The following is a 16,990-nucleotide window of genomic DNA, read 5'->3' as shown; positions in this document are numbered from 1 at the left end:
TCAAGTAGTAGCTCATATATAAGCAATCAAGGAAGCGCTACAGACATAGGTTATAAATCTATATTCTGCAACAGAGAGTGCACAAGGTCAAAATGCGGCAATGGTCTCAGTGACGAAATGCGTTGCTTGCGCGATAACGCGGCGCATTTTTTCTCATTATCAAGGTGTCAGCTATTTAAGACGTGATGTTACTTCCCAGTTCACAATAAGACAGCATTGATAGCACAGTGTCTGCAGTGATTCCACTATTTTTTATCAAAGCGAATTTCAAGCGTTTATCAGAGTGTATTTAATTATCTTTGATATCACAAATATTTTGTTATTGTTTTCTGTGTAAACACTTTTTATGAATATTACTACAGTTTATTGAAGTGTTTAGAGCATTTTGACAAAATGAGTGGTAGCTTCAATCCTACAGGTGTGAGAAAAAACCCAATAAGTATTATTTATAGACATCAATTATTAGACCTAAAAAAACTCATTGACACTTGTTGCAGATCACCAGCATGTACGATACAATCCTCTCAAGGGAGAATGGATTTTGGTTTCTCCTCACAGAATGAAACGACCTTGGGGTGGACAGGTGGAGCCGAGCAACGATGAAGAGATTCCTGACTATGATCCAAAGAATCCACTCTGTCCTGGAAATACTCGAGCTAATGGAGATGTAACTTAAATTTCTTTATTCAATATTATTAGAAGACCTTGGCGAGTATATTTGAATCATCATCAAATGAAATATATTTCTAGGTAACTCCAAACTACGAACGTACGTATTCTTTTACAAATGACTTCCCAGCACTTCTGGAAAATGTACCAAATCCTCCAGAGTACGATGATGAGCTGTTTCAAATGGGTCCTGCAAGGGGTACTTGCAGAGTCATGTGTTTTCACCCAAAGTCAAACGTAACAATAGCTCTTATGAAGGTTGACGAGATTAGGGAAGTAATCAAGCAGTAAGTAAAGTTACTTATATTCTATTTTAAAACTACAACCTGCAGATAGTTATATTTTTCATTATTTTGATAAGGTGGATCAATGAAATGATAGAATTGGGAAAGAAGTGGACTTGGGTACAAATTTTTGAAAATAGAGGTGCTCTGATGGGTTGCAGCAATGCTCATCCACATTGCCAAATTTGGGCCAGTTCTTTCTTGCCTAATGAGGCTAGAATTAAGGATCAACAATTGAGGGATTACTTCAGTCGCCATAAAGTACCTCTACTCTTCAAATATGTGAAAAAGGAAATTGCAAAAAAAGTACGTAGTCATTCTTCAATTTTTGTGTAAATGACAAAATTGGTGATTTTAAAATAAATTTTAGGAGAGGATAGTCTTAGAAACACGTGAATGGGTTGTTCTTGTACCTTTTTGGGCTGCCTGGCCTTATGAGACTATGATTTTACCAAAAAGACAAGTTACAAGGATGCAAGAGTTAACAGATGATGAACAAGAAAGTCTAGGAGCAGTTATGAAAACTCTGTGCACAAAGTATGACAATTTGTTTCAGTGTTCATTCCCATATTCCATGGGCTGGCATGGTAAAAAAACATTCTTTAAATTTTTAATGTATTAGAAGGTAGAACTGGAATGAAGTATGTAAAGTAAGCATTTGTAAATTCTATTCATCCAGGAGCCCCTACTGGTCCAGATGTTACAGAGGAGTACAAGCACTGGACTTTCCATGGAATATACTTACCACCATTGCTTCGTTCTGCAACAATAAAGAAGCACATGGTGGGATATGAACTTTTGGCACAGGTTCAAAGAGATTTAACTGCTGAACAAGCGGCCGAGAAATTGAGAAGTGTACCTTCGTTTCACTATAAATATCCGGATACAAGCTTATCATCTGAAGAATTGTCAAAATACATTTAGAATTATCAATTGGTTTACAAACAACAGGGCCAAAAATATTGTATCATACTTTTGTGTAATTAACTTATAGACTAGTATTTACAAAATTGTACAAAGTGTAATATAAAAGTATTCTGGCAACTCTGATCCATTCATTAATAAATAGGAAATTCGGGGTCTATGTTGCGAGTCCATGCGTGAATTCCTCCAGCTATGTCTTTTATTTGTACATCATGATTTGATAGAGAATCTTTTAATATTCTCACTGCTTTTTGAGAGTCATTTCCACGACGACATAGAACAAAAACTAGAAAAAAAGGCAAAAAAAATTATTATTTAAATTTCATAAATTGATAAAAATTATTGAAAAATAAATAAATTGATATTACTATCAGAAACTTCTGATCCAGCCTTATCTAATTCTTTCTTTATGGTAGCCAAACTGTTCTCACTCCTTATTTTCGTGAAGGGAATGTTAATTGAGTCTTCTAAGCTACACATTTCAAACTCTTCTTGAGATCTTACATCTACTAACAAGTAAGGCTTTGATGAAATTTTGCTGAGCTCCTTATACTCATTAACAGTTATCCTTTCATTGGCATTTAATATTTTTAAATTTGGATTCTTATCATTAGCCTTTGCTCCACAAAATTCTTCATAATCAATTAATTTGTGTATTGTAGGATTTGTACCACAGACTGCACATTCTAGGTTTTTTTGTCTTAACTTCAAATTCCTAAAAGTAGTTTCCATTCCATCGAACATCAACAATCTTCCGGAAAGAATTCCAGGCATGTTAAGAATTATCTTCACTGCCTGCAAGGCTTGCATAACACCAATTGTTCCAACAACTTTAGAGAAAAGACATATATGTAAGGGAGAAATTTTCAAATAAAAGAAAAATGAAAAATTATAAATAAGCATTCACCAGCTCCTAAGACACCGCTGTCTCCACAGTTGTTTACAGTTTCTGGTGGAGGTGGTTTTGGAAAAATACATCTGTAACAGGGACCTGAATAATTGTACACAGTCAGTTGGCCTTCGAATTGCAATGCTGATCCAGAAATTAGTGGTTTGCCTGCTATTACACAAGCATCATTAAGTAGATAGCGAGTGGCTACATTGTCTGTTGCATCAAGTATCACATCATATTGTCTTACTATTTCCAAAGCATTACTGCTATGAATCTGAAGTTTGTATGGAGTGATTTTAATGTTGTCATTCAACCTAATGAAAAGAAAATTGATTACAAACACAGATTTTTTGTAAATGAAAAAAATTGAATAGGCACCTCTGAAGAGATTCTGCTGCAGCACCAACTTTTGACGTTCCAATATCTAGGGTCGAAAAAAGTAGTTGTCTGTGAAGATTAGTGATTTCTATGTCATCGTAATCAACGATGCCTATGTGCCCAACTCCAGCTCCTGCTAGATACAACGCAGATGGACAGCCCAGTCCTCCTGCTCCAACTATGAGCACCGATGCATTTTTCAACTTCACTTGTCCTAGAATATATAATTGTTAACATAAACGAGCTAAACGCGAATATATTATTAAAATTTTTTTTCCATCAATTGGCAAACCTTTGACACCGATGTCAGGCAGAAGAATTTGCCTACTGTATCTCGCGATTTCTGCATTGTTCAGTCCATGCGACTGCAGTATTTGTTTTTCGCGCCGCAACTTGGCGAGGTTAGCCTCCTTCTCTCGCAATTTTGCCTTCAAACTAGCTATCTCCTCCAAAAGACTTTCCTCGCTCATGATCACAAGTGCAAATGTCTCACAAAAAATGCTATAAAAGAGATATATAAACTTGAACTTGTAAAAAATATCTGAAAAAGCGTCTCTACGTGCTTGGAACACGTTGTTCGCGAGGCGAACAGCTGATCGCTGCCAGTGCAGTCTGTGTGCTCCGAAATCATACTATATCCTACAGCTCCAAAAGTCACTGGAAATTTTGTTGCTTTTATCATCGTTCTTATGTAATAGCATTGTTTTGCATGATGAAATATTTCACAAATTTAGCATAAAACCATCCCCATTATGTTTTAGAATTGATAATTGATACAACATGGAGCGCAAAAAATTGCTCCAAAATGAATAAGCTCGCATTATTTCAAAATTTTAATAATAAAATGTCGCTTTTGTCACGTTTCCAAAAAATTACCGAAATATCGATTTCGTCAATTCCGACTACAAAAATAATGATCAGAAAAAGAAAAAAAAATCGAAAATCTCCCGCCATCAGAGCCGGCCAATGGCGTCGTCGGAAAACGCGGCCGCGCTCGCGCCACCCATAAGGCACAACAACAAAGAGCGCATCAGCGCCAGTCCGGCAAGAATAAGCGCAAATCGTCCGTTGCCGCCCACAACCTCATGTCAGTCTCCACTCCATTCGAGCATCAGTCGCTTGGTAGCCGTCGTCGCTCGCGTGCGTCCACACCACACCGTACCGTCGTGTGCCTTCATCAATTAACCAACATCGCATTAGCCATCGTGTGTGCTCAGACTCCTCTTGCTTGCGCTGTTGCGTTGCGCTGCATATAAACGAGTCGTGTAATTATGTCCGCTCAGCTGAGCGGTTTTCGGCCGGAGGGGATGAGCTACTCGTCGTCCTAGGAGAAGCCCCTTCGACAGTCTAGATTATCATCGTGTGTATGCCTATATAGATATACGGAGTCTCGCCGTACGTAATACTTACACTGTGCCGTACAGTAGAAAGAGAGGAATAGACGAAGACAGAGTGCTCGTGTCTGTGTGTTGTGGTTTTCGCGCAGTGGACGATATATAGTGTGGCAGATATAAAGCAGTGTATATCATCAAAGTTGCCTCAAAATGGTGGAACCGATCTTCGACTATCAGTTTCGCCTGATTCTGATCGGCGACAGCACCGTGGGCAAGAGCTCGCTGCTGAAATACTTCACCGATGGCAAATTCGCCGAGGTAACGTATCTCTTTGCCAGCCAGAACTTATGTACGACGCAAAAGGAGAAGACACGCGCTTCATATTTTCTCTATACTATACGATGTTTTTCGCTCAACTTGAGCTCTTGATGTTGTCGTGTCGTTTCTTTGTGCTCTTTGTTTATTCGCCCGTTCGAGGGGGGGTCGAACCGGGGTTTTGGGTTAGGGTGCGAAAATGCGAGTTTATTAGGGTTAAGGTTAACGAGCTGACTAGAATAACATTCCCTGGGTGATGGCTGTTGGGGAGACCAGGTATCCATGTGGGAAATTTTGTAAATAACAAAGGTTGACTGGTGTGTTGTTGAGTCATTGGGTGCAATGACAACGGTGTTGCTTCGAGCTCCAGGAAATGCTCTCTTGCAGCAGTGATTTCGATGAGGCTTTTGCAAGCTGCAGGAAATAATATTTGAGCGTTATAAGATACCCTTTCTGATTCCATCGCAAGATTGCGTTTTTACCGTAGACTAATGAATGATGACTGGTTCATTTTAGAGAGAAAGATTTGTAGATAATTGAAGGTAATTAATTAGCTACATTCATTCATATAGTAATAGTAAGTAATATTTCCATCACTGCCATAGCCAAGATAAACTTTTGCAGGTCGCACACTTTGCTACTTTCTCCTCTGAAACTAATTTCACTGTCCAGAGAAAATATTCGACAAGTTTCTTAAAAGATTTCCATCCATTAAAAATAAATTGACATTAGCTGTATTATCTCAGACTTTTAGTACAAAAACTTTAGAGCAAAAGCCTTATCAGCATTGCATTCGATAGCAATTGTAATGACACACGTTGATACAAGCAAAATCCGCATTACGAGTATTTCCAATGTAACACAGGCTATATTTAGCCATGAAGCTGAAGTTAAAGCGCACCACAAAAGAATCCCCAAATTCCAAACACAGATCTTATCTATTTTTAGTCCTACAGAGAAGACAAACACTCCAAAATATACCGCCTTATCACCCCAATTTATCGGCCACGAAAATAAAACCGTAATCTCCCACTCAAACTATCCCTCCGAAAATAGTATAGGTTCACTTACAACCAAAGTCATAAAAACAAATCCTTATATTTTTTTAGAAAATAAAATCCACACGACACGCTGCTCATTCTCACATACGACTCGCATATGCATGTGTGTGTATACGCGAGAGTTTCGTAAATGAGACTTTCGTTGCCTTGACTATACCACTAGTAGAAGTCAAGACGTAATTTCCACGCGCGCGTTTATACCTTTTTACGTGAGAAAGGCGACGACGAGGCCTTTATTTTAATGTAAGTGTATAGTGAGCGCTATTTGCGTTGTTGCTGCGCGTAGGTCTCGAGGATGAATGAAGCGAACTGTCGAGGTCATTGAATCTGTGGTCGGCAATTTCATGTGCGACGTAGTTGAATTTTTAAATTAGAGCTTTTGTAGTCGATATTTTTATTCGGTGTAGATTAACAAATGAGTAAATTGTTTGCAAGTCATCATATTAACGAAAATAACTTTTGTAAATCAATTGGCTCGAAGAGAGCCTCGATCTGTGACAGAAATTTCTCTATTTTTTCCACAATCTAATGCGCATTTGCGCTACGAGCAGAGAAAGAACTATCCGAGATCGAGTTCACTGTGGTACAGTTATGCGTCTAGTGGTAGTAAAGTGATACGGCTCATTTGTTTAGGAGCATCTCTCGCTTGCTCTCTCGACACTTGCGAGCGGAATACGATCCACGAGATGCTGACGTTTAAAAACCATCGACGTTCTGTTAACTTTTTGATTGGCTCTTGTTTCCTTCGGTTTACAAAGTGCGTCTCTATTGATAAAAAAAAATACGGATAGAATACTTTCAGAGACGGTGTTGAGATAAGGAAGTGTGTTGGTAAATAGAGAAACAATTAAGGAGTATCAGTGATTGATAAGATCTGTGGATACAAATTTTTAGTTGATTTGCGATTTCTTTGTTGATATTTTATTTTTTTTTATGTGTAGCCTGAGGCTTCGGTTTGAAATAGTCGTTATACTTGACAAATTTGTTGAGAAATACGTGCACGAGCACGGCTTTATATTTTAAGCATTTTGCTATTAAGGGAAAAACCCCACACCCAGGTAATGCAATAAACCTTTCTCCCGCTGACCGTTTCGAGACGCGCCGTCCCCGGTCCGCGGATTAGGATGTGTCCAGATGTGCAATAAAATGCTTCCGGACCTTTTTTTATATGCAGGCGAAATATGCATCTAAGCTGCAGTCCTCTGCGTATGCAGCCCTCTGCAGACTGTAGCCCTCAGTTCAGCCCTAGCACTCGACGAGGAAAGACCTCTGTCTCTCGAGTCTGCTCTGCGCCAACATTTTTCTTACAACTTGTATTCCTTTTGATATAATAAATACTGATATTTTTACTCTAAAATCGATTGAGTTTATTTTGCTTGATAAATTCAATAGGTTATGGGCCCAGGACGATTCCTACTGCGCATCAGTATTTATTGACAAGCCACGCTGGCTTAGCAAATAGAAAGTATTAAAAGTGTTAGTGTACTTGTGTCTCCGTTTAATTGCAAGCATCCTTTTTCAGTCACGATGTCTGACAAAGAGAGCTTAGAAGTTACAAAGCTTGAAGGTTCGAACAACTACACGCAGTGGAAGTTCGAAGTGCAGATCGCGCTAGAAGGTAAGGATCTATTCGGCTATGTAGACGAAACGGAGAAGAAGCCAGGAGCGGATAAAACCGCCGAACTCAAAGTTTACAATAAATCGGTATCGCGCGCGAAAACGATAATATTGTGCTCCATAAATCAGAAGCTACGATGCAACCTGATTAACTGTACGTCTGCGAAGGAAATGTGGGACAAGTTGAGCGAATTGTACGGCGATACAAGTGCTGACGCCAAGCAAGCTGCTTGGAAGAAATTTTATGCATTCCACATTACCGAGGACGAGACAGTGAGAGTGCAGTTAGAGCGATTCGAGAGCACTGTGAAAAAGTTAAATGAAATCGATAAGAAGCCTTCCGAGGAGGCTATCGTATCGAAATTGCTCAGCAGTCTGCCAGAAAAGTTTGAACTTTTCACGGTAGCTTGGGAATGCACGCCCAAGAATGATCAGACGCAAAAGACGCTCATAGCCAGATTAATCAAGGAAGATAATCGGCTTGCCGAAAAAGAAGCGACAACGCTTGCGCTTCGTGTGAAAAACGCATCGCTGAATGAAGCAAAAAGTGATGTGAAAAAGAAGACGCGCTCCAAGAAAGACATTGCAGAGTTAAAGAAAAGAACTCGCTGCGGAGTGTGCAAAGAAAAAGGCCATTGGGCACGCGAGTGTCCACAGAAAAATTCAGAGAGAAGCGATAATAGTGCAAAAGCAGTGAAAGGAACGACCGCGCTCGTTTGTGATATCACTTCCTCGTACCAGTGCATAAGTACAGAAAGTGGCAGAGACTACTTCATTGCGGACACGGGTGCCGGAAGACACATGACTTTTCGGAAAGAATTTTTCTCTGAAATCAGGCCAAATCCAGTAGGCAGTGCAGTGAAAGTTGCCGATAATCGCTGCATCGACGCGCCCGGAGTAGGTACAATTATAATCCAAGAAAGGCTTAATGGAGTTTTATATGAGCGTGAATTAAGAGATGTGCTCTACGTGCCCGATCTTGGCTGTAATCTGTTTTCTGTCGGATCAGTAAATAGAAAAGGCTTGAAATTTACCTCTGATAATAAGGGTTGTGAGATTCGTGATAAGCAAGGGAATCTCATCGCACGGGGAATCTCTCAAGGCAATATATTCCGCATGCTGTTCAAGGTAAAAATGTCCACTGAGTGCAATGCTGTACGAGCAGATGGACAAGGCACGCTAAATTTGTGGCATGCACGGATGGGCCACGTGAACGTTCGAACTGTTAAGCAAACGTGCGAACGGCTTGGCATCGACGGAATTTCCAAGGAAAATTTCGAGTTTTGTGAGGGGTGTGTGCTAGGCAAGCAGACCCGAAGACCGCATCCGAGCAGCGCATCTGAGAGTAATTACGGCCCAGGAGAAAAGATACACAGCGATGTCTGTGGGCCCGTAAATGTGCAGTCCCCAAGCGGCACACGTTTTTTTATCGTGTTCAAAGATGAGAATACGAGCTTCAGAAAGGTTTATTTCCTGCGCCATAAATCGGAAGTGTTCGACCGCTTTAAGACATTCGAGGCGTTCGTGTCAACGCAGCTAGGGACGAAAATAAAAGTACTCCACACGGATAACGGCACCGAGTATACCTGCGAGAAAATGCAGAATTTCCTCAAAGAAAAAGGTATCATAAGCGAATTTTCGGCCCCCTATATACACGAACAAAACGGACGCGCCGAGCGCGAGATCCGTACACTCGTCGAGAGCGCACGTTCGATGCTGCATGCAAAAAAGGTGCAGATTAAGCTATGGCCAGAAGCAATAAACGCGGCTTGTTACCTGCTGAACAGAGTAATCTCTAAGCCCGGAGAGATGCGCACTCCATTCGAAAAATGGTTTAAGCGGCCGCCCGCGATAAAACACTTCAGAGTTTTTGGATCGGTCGCATACCTGAACGTACCTAAAGAAAAGCGCCATAAGTTCGATCGGAAAAGCAAGCCGGTCATCTTTGTCGGTTATGACGGGGATTCGTCTAATTACCGCCTTTGGGACGAAGCGTCTCAGAAGATTAACATAAGCAGCGACGTTACTTTCAACGAGAGCGATGCACCGAGGACCGAGGACGACGCCGAGCCAGGTACCTTCAAGATTGTGTTTGGTTTTGAGGATGAAGAAGAAGAGCCAGCTGAACCGCGCATTGATAATAACGCAGATCAAATGATTGATCCAGACATGCCAGCTGATCAAATCGCCCCTGACATTGAGCCTGCAGCCGCCGAAGAAGATGCTCAAGAAGGACGACAGCTGCGCGACAGACGTCGAATCCAAGCACCAGACCGATATGGCGTGCCTATCGCTTACCTCGCCGATGTAAAAGAGATGACTTTTGACGAAGCTACATCAAGCGAAAATGCTAGCAAGTGGGAGTGTGCCATGGACGAGGAAATGCAATCCCTTCGAGAGAACAACACATGGACACTGAGCACTTTGCCCAAAGGTAAGCAAGCTATAGGTTGCAAATGGGTTTACACCGTAAAAAGTGACGCAACTGGTAATGCAACGAGATATAAAGCAAGACTCGTAGCAAAAGGTTTCAGGCAACGCGAAGGAATTGATTACTTCGACACTTTTGCGCCAGTTGCTCGCTATGAATCGATTAGGATACTTCTCGCAATAGCTGCAAAATGCGAATACGAGATAATGAAGTTCGACGTCAAGACTGCATTCTTGAACGGCGAACTTCAAGAAGAAATCTACATCGAGCAGCCACCAGGTTACAAGGACAAGAACCAGCCGAATGCAGTACTCAAACTACATCGAAGCCTCTACGGACTGAAGCAAGCACCGAAGTGCTGGAACGAGAAATTCACGAGATTTCTCAAGGAATTTAATCTCGTGAATATCACAAGTGATAAGTGCGTGTTCGTAGGACAAGTGCAAGGTTTGGATGTGTATCTCGCGGTATATGTGGATGATGGTTTGCTTATGAGTGAGAGCGAGAGTGCGATTATGAGTGTGCTTGAACATCTGCAGAGTAACTTAAAAATAACTTTTGGTCGGGCAGATGAATTTCTCGGTTTTGAAATTAAACGCGATCGCGCTCGACGCCTCATAAAGATTAATCAGTCAGGTTACATTGAAAAAGTTCTAAAAAGATTCAATATGCATGAAGCGAACTCTTCCAGTGTACCTGCTGAACCAGGTATGTTTTTGCTAAAACATACAGGACCGATCGACCCTAAAATACCTTATAGAGAGGCAATAGGATCGTTATTGTTCGCGGCGCGGGTATGTCGTCCGGACATTGAATATGCAGTTAATTACGCGAGCCAGTTTCTTAGCTGCTACGGTGAATCGCACTGGCAAGCAGTTAAGAAAATTATGCGTTATTTAACTAAAACGCGCGACTACGGATTAGTTTTCGGAGACAGTGGGAGCTCGCTAGAAATTTCGGGCTTCACTGACGCTGATTTTGCCGGATGCGTAGAGACTCGCAAATCGCGAAGCGGTTATGTCTTCGTTTTGAATGGTGCGCCAATATCGTGGTGCAGTCAATTGCAAAAACTTGTCACGGTTTCGACCGCCGAATCGGAGTATGTTGCGCTAGCGAATGGTGTGAAAGAAGCTATTTGGTTGCGCAGAATGATGAATGAGTTGAACGTAATATGTAAGAAAATACCTATGTATGTCGATAATCAAGCTGCTATTAAAATTGCAAGCAACTCCGAATGTAATGATCACAAGCGATCAAAGCACATAGATGTTAAGTTTCATATGATTCGTGATGTTCTTAATCGCGGCGAAATAGATGTCAAATATGTAAAGTCGAAGGAACAGCTCGCTGATATCTTCACTAAACCGCTGACAAAGCAACTATTTTTTAATTTGCGTGAAAGTTTAAATGTAATCGAATGCTCAAAATAAGTGGGAGTGTTGAGAAATACGTGCACGAGCACGGCTTTATATTTTAAGCATTTTGCTATTAAGGGAAAAACCCCACACCCAGGTAATGCAATAAACCTTTCTCCCGCTGACCGTTTCGAGACGCGCCGTCCCCGGTCCGCGGATTAGGATGTGTCCAGATGTGCAATAAAATGCTTCCGGACCTTTTTTTATATGCAGGCGAAATATGCATCTAAGCTGCAGTCCTCTGCGTATGCAGCCCTCTGCAGACTGTAGCCCTCAGTTCAGCCCTAGCACTCGACGAGGAAAGACCTCTGTCTCTCGAGTCTGCTCTGCGCCAACATTTTTCTTACAACTTGTATTCCTTTTGATATAATAAATACTGATATTTTTACTCTAAAATCGATTGAGTTTATTTTGCTTGATAAATTCAATAAAATTAAACGTTTAATTCACTCTTGCGACAGAACAAGAAATCACATAATTACACCTTAGTCATAGAAAAACCTGTAAGACGTTCATGTTTGTTTATATAATCGAAAATAGGAGTTCAGTAATGTTCAAAATCACGCATATTTCATTATTTTATAGAACATGGCAATATTTCTTCATATCAAACGATTACGTGTATTTATAAACAAATTCAGAAGGCCAATGAAAGATACGCATGCACGTTTGGGAGCAATGACTCAACAAGCGCAACTTCTCTCTTTTTAACGACATGTGCATCGCACTTTACTCACCAACAGGAAATTTCTCATAAAAATCGACCATCATTTTATTTTTACGACTGTACTTTTCGCTGCCGCACTCGAGAACAATAAAGTCATTTCCATATCGTTCGGTTGGAAAAAATTCAATTTTTTCACCAACACACGAGTATGTTATTTTTAATGAATTATACGCTGTTCAATTATAAAACGCGAATCGTAGCGATGACGATATGAAGCGACGCCGTGGAGAGATAGTCTTTGTTTGACACCTCTCTTTTAGCATCTGGAAGCGACGGGCGCAAATAATGTCGTTATACACATTTATGAGCGCGATTTGCAAGTATAATCTATGCTTATTAATTTCCGATGTCGCGAGATTCACTTTTCGTTTCGTAAACCGCGATCAACTTTGTTTTTTGCCACACAAAGATGTGGACAGTCGTTAATTCCTTAAGTATACAGAGCTATTACTTTTTTAATCTACGCATTCGAATGTTTTCATCGGTGATCTCTCAGATCTCCTAGAAACTAGAAAGTGTAAATTATATCGTTAAAGAAAGTTCGGCTGCATTTCGAAGAGCACGAAAACGAACCATGCATTGCATAACCGAAGAATCCGCATCAAAACACACTCGGCCGCATCATATATGCATACCAGCAGTCGAGTGTCAAAATTATGTAAGTCTCGTTATGAACTTCAGCGACTCGTTTCATCTCTTCTCATTAGCGTCTAAACCAAGCAATACCTGACAAAAAGAAAAAATATATGCCAAATAAAAATTAATTTCTGTTGCAGTTATCAGACCCAACGGTCGGGGTGGACTTCTTCGCGCGGCTCATCGAAGTCAAAGATGGCACGAGGATCAAGCTGCAGCTCTGGGACACGGCTGGACAGGAACGATTTCGGTAAGGAATAGTTTTTCTCTTTCTGCCTGTAACGTTTCTTGGATGATCTAATTTAGAAAACGCATCAGCTGATTGGATGTGATTGTCCCTTTGTAGCCTCATTAGGATCTTGAATGTAGTTTCCGAGAGAGTTCGGGGGAAACGGAATTATTTCATGTATACACCTATAGCACGATGCAGTTTATGAGTCACGTCGACGTGCGTAAGATGAGCTTGAAACGTCAGACGGGAATATATACTTCGATTGTAATCAACGCGAGGATGAAATGGCTATAGTGTCTGTGCACTAATGATTCGTGACGTTTTAGATTTTATCTGTCTCGAGTGGAAAAAAGTACGACTTTTTCCACTGACAAGAGCAATTGTTATATTTTTTTTTTTAAAGTAGTATGATTTACAGAAATAGTTTGTTAATAAGCTCATACTGACTAGTTGAATTTAGAATTTCTTTCATATTTCAATGCGGGCTAGTTTAGAACAAAAGTCGCTGAAGTATAATACAGAAACCAAAAATAGAAGCTTTCGCTCTTTGTATAAATTTTCTGCATAATTTATGGCACGTACATGCTGAACTTTTTCGTGAATAGAAAAGGTGCGTTTCTGGCTTTTTATTTGGGATTTCAAGTGTGCTTCGTGTATTTTCGCGAACCGCACTTTACTTCTCTCTTTGAATATCAATTCAAGCTTTAAAAGATCAAATAAGCTTATAAAATAAATAATTAAAACTATATTTAAGTAAAAAATTCTTTCTTCAACCCAAACACTGAAAACTAAATAAAGAATAAATTACTTCCAGGTCCATAACAAAGTCGTACTACCGAAACAGCGTAGGTGCCCTCCTGGTCTACGACGTGTGCAACCGTACGAGCTTCGAGCACATTCCCCGTTGGATGATGGAGGCCCGTCGTCACATCGAGCCACACCGGCCGGTCTTTTGTTTGGTCGGCTGCAAGCTCGACCTTGTGACGAATGGCGGTAGACGCGAAGTGTCTCGCGAAGAGGCCCGAGCTTTCGCCGACCAGTATGGCGTCCATCACGTCGAGACCAGCGCCAAGACCGGACTCAATGTTGAGGAAGCCTTTCGTACCGTCACCCAGGAGGTCTACAATCGGATACAGAACGGAGAGTATAAAGTGGAGGACGGCTGGGATGGAATCAAAACGGGATTCGCCAGACCCGGTGGCTTGGACTTCAATCTAGTCGAGGCGGAACCTGCCAAGAGCTCGTGCTGTTAGACACGAGACTGAGAGACTGTACTGTTCTTCGCTGTGGTTTATTATTATTATTTTTTATTAATTATTGTTTTTGATGAGGAGGTGGTTCGATTTGTGTCCAGAGGAGGAATAGGTGTACCACTCATTCTTAATTTTGCACCTATCCATTGATTGAGCACGTTATGTTGCAATAATCAAGGGTATAATACATTTAAATCAAAATCACTGCGGCTTATTTTATGCTCGGTAAAGATACAATTTTTATACAAGTCTAGTTATTTCAGGGAAATATGACGAATGGATAAATTGTACAAAACGAACAAATTCGACAATGTCAATTAAGAATAAAAATGAGCTCATATCGATCGGCGTTGTTGCGCCCGTTGGTATTATACCACAGACCGGGCGCCACGAGGCTAACATAAAACGGTGTTTGTTTCCTTTTTATCGAAATATACTTTGTGTGTTTGCATAACTATATTTCAGATACGTACAAAACTTTTAATTGTACTAATGTTAAATTAGTCTAAAAATTTATTATTTATAACTTTATTATGTCATAAAGTGCCATTGTTCGATCGATATGAGTACGTAAAAATAAACAAGAATACGTTGTACACAATTTTTTTCTCTGGATTGGTTTTTATCTTTGATGCGTCGAACGAGAAAGACAAAGCGTAAGAATGCATTAAAAACATTGTGCATCAGAGAAAGTCTGAGCTCCAATGCAGTGAAACATGTTTTTTTTAAACACATCAATCAATTGTAACGGAAGCGATCGTCGATCAACTTTTAGATAATCATGTTTTTTTGATACTTGTATGAGATATTTTTTATTTTGGCATGTTGAGCTCTTATTGAGTACTTTTAAGACGTAGCAGACTACCGAAAATTGTGGTGCATTCTTACTCCGTTTTAGACATCTTCAACCTGAGGAAGAGACTATTATATAAAAACATCGATAAAAATGTATAGAAATAAATATTGTTTTCATTTTGTATATAGTTTGTATAAATGGATCAGATAAGAGCATGTACCTAATAAATACAAAAATGATGCATACAGCTCTCGCGAGATCCAGTCGCGGCGCGTCTTCATAATTATAAATTCATAGTGTTACAACATCACGTTCGTATTAAAGTAAAAATCAAAAGTGTATAGCCGCATTGAATTATTTTTCTCTCGGGATTCGGCAACATAATCCCTTGCGTATTGAATTCAGTTTTAGGAAAAACTATTAGTTGGTTATAACTAAGCTAAAACAAGTAAAGCACTGTTAAGTTTTTGTAAAAAAAGTAATTAGTGGATACACAAAAGTGTATATTTTTGAAATCATTGACGTTTTTGAGTTCGGGAATATATACAAATCGAATTCACCGTATAGTAGCAGCTAATTGTATGCAAAGCTTTGTAGAATTTCATTGAATTTAATCATATGAAAAATCGAAAAGCGTTGTAGACAGCACATTTTTTACAGCTTAATTGTAACATTTTTAAACTAATATATTTTATACCTATTGGTCGATACCAATTAACGATTATAGAGCCTGTGAAAAGATAAAGCGAAAATTTGCGAAATTCATGTAGCTTCTATTGCGCTTCACTGTCGCTCAATATAAAAACTGTGTTGTGCAACTATCGGGGAAAATATTGTATGTGATTCAGCAGGAATTTATTCTACTTTCATATGAGCTCGTTTAATTCTATAGGCACAGAAATATTTAAAAAAATTTGATGAATAATTTTTCGGTGACGAAATTATTCTTATAAGTCTCTCTAAATATTATATATTGTATAGAAAAACATATACAAATATTTTAAAACTTAGATTAATTGTTATTAATTATATTTATATTGCTAATAAGTTAACTTAGCAAAAGCAAATGGGTATCAATCCAAGTCACAAAAGTAGGATTATAAGTTGTTGAATCTTGTCCGTAAAAAGCATTAAAATTTAAAATGGATCGTTTACGAATTTACAAATATAAATTACATACAATCATTTTTTCTCGTAGACTACTATATTTAAAGTTGCGCGAATGTCACCATAGAAGACTCGATTGGCTCGCGGAAAAAACTAAGAGTAGAAAGAAAAATGTCGCATTGCGAAGAAGATTTAAACGGTAGGCTAGTGAAAAAAATTTCTTATACAATATCTTCAAGAACGTAAAAAGTTAAGGATTATAAGAATATGAGCAATGTAAATAAACAAGAACAAACCATATAAATACTACATGAATTAATTTAACGTGCGATCGGAGGTCTTGTGCGTTATATGCATACGACGGAGACGCACCTTTGATATTCGCAGGAATTTTTTCGTTCACGCATTGCGTTTGTGATAAACCAAATCAAGAAATACGTCATCGTCGAATATTTTACTCTTGCCAAATTTTACAATCCTCGAACTACTATGATATATTTCCAATTCTTTTTTCGTAAAACTGGTTGTGCATATATATAACGATTCTGATTCTGTTTTTGGCCCGTCAGTCATACATCATACTGTGCGATGCTCAATCTTTTCTTCATAAAGACTGCTTGTATGACTTTAACTTTTTAACTCCCTGCGATGCACGTATAAAGGAAAGACATTTTGATTACTATCCTAAATTACACACACATATATATATATATATATATATATATATATATATATATATATATATATATATATATATATATATATATATTTAATTACATTTTGTAAGGACCTATTTATTTTAATAAAAAATACGTAAGCTTTCACGAAGAATAGAGTTTTTTTATTGCTAGACATCATTGAAAACTATTTTTTAACTTGATTGCAATTAGTGGTTGTTTTTTCAGCAATAATGTGTTTG

At 39.1% G+C, this 16,990-nt stretch overlaps 3 protein-coding genes across 4 annotated transcripts; 2 read left to right on the top strand and 1 right to left on the bottom strand.

Moving 5' to 3' along the window:
* The first annotated feature begins 9 nt into the window (after window positions 1–9).
* Window positions 10–2,073, top strand: LOC100116573 (probable galactose-1-phosphate uridylyltransferase). The gene is made up of 6 exons (XM_031926957.2): window positions 10–418; window positions 498–667; window positions 751–956; window positions 1,031–1,259; window positions 1,324–1,540; window positions 1,633–2,073. Exons 1-6 carry the CDS (start codon window positions 394–396, stop codon window positions 1,875–1,877), a joined length of 1,092 nt encoding a protein of 363 aa, XP_031782817.1. The 5' UTR covers window positions 10–393; the 3' UTR covers window positions 1,878–2,073.
* Window positions 1,914–3,783, bottom strand: LOC100118116 (adenylyltransferase and sulfurtransferase MOCS3). The gene is made up of 5 exons (XM_016984144.3): window positions 3,440–3,783; window positions 3,148–3,361; window positions 2,785–3,083; window positions 2,246–2,707; window positions 1,914–2,163 (listed from the first exon to the last, which is right to left on the bottom strand). The coding sequence occupies exons 1-5, from the start codon at window positions 3,615–3,617 to the stop codon at window positions 2,012–2,014; spliced, it is 1,305 nt and encodes a 434-aa protein (XP_016839633.1). The 5' UTR covers window positions 3,618–3,783; the 3' UTR covers window positions 1,914–2,011.
* A 408-nt stretch (window positions 3,784–4,191) lies between these two features.
* LOC100116540 (ras-related protein Rab-39B) lies at window positions 4,192–16,375 on the top strand. 2 transcript variants are annotated; one of them, XM_016984145.3, is made up of 3 exons: window positions 4,192–4,799; window positions 12,824–12,933; window positions 13,730–16,375. In XM_016984145.3, exons 1-3 carry the CDS (start codon window positions 4,692–4,694, stop codon window positions 14,166–14,168), a joined length of 657 nt encoding a protein of 218 aa, XP_016839634.1. In that variant the 5' UTR covers window positions 4,192–4,691; the 3' UTR covers window positions 14,169–16,375. The 2 variants fall into 2 exon arrangements, with proteins under 2 accessions (XP_016839634.1, XP_031782819.1); XM_031926959.2 differs by lacking the exon at window positions 4,192–4,799 and adding an exon at window positions 12,459–12,705 and having other exon boundaries at window positions 13,730–16,224.
* The last annotated feature ends 615 nt before the right edge of the window (window positions 16,376–16,990 follow it).

Source organism: Nasonia vitripennis, chromosome 3 (genome assembly GCF_009193385.2).
Source record: "Nasonia vitripennis strain AsymCx chromosome 3, Nvit_psr_1.1, whole genome shotgun sequence".
Classification (NCBI taxonomy): domain Eukaryota; kingdom Metazoa; phylum Arthropoda; class Insecta; order Hymenoptera; family Pteromalidae; genus Nasonia; species Nasonia vitripennis.
The sequence above is the reverse complement of the archived record's forward strand: the minus strand, read 5'-3'. Positions and strand labels throughout refer to the sequence as shown.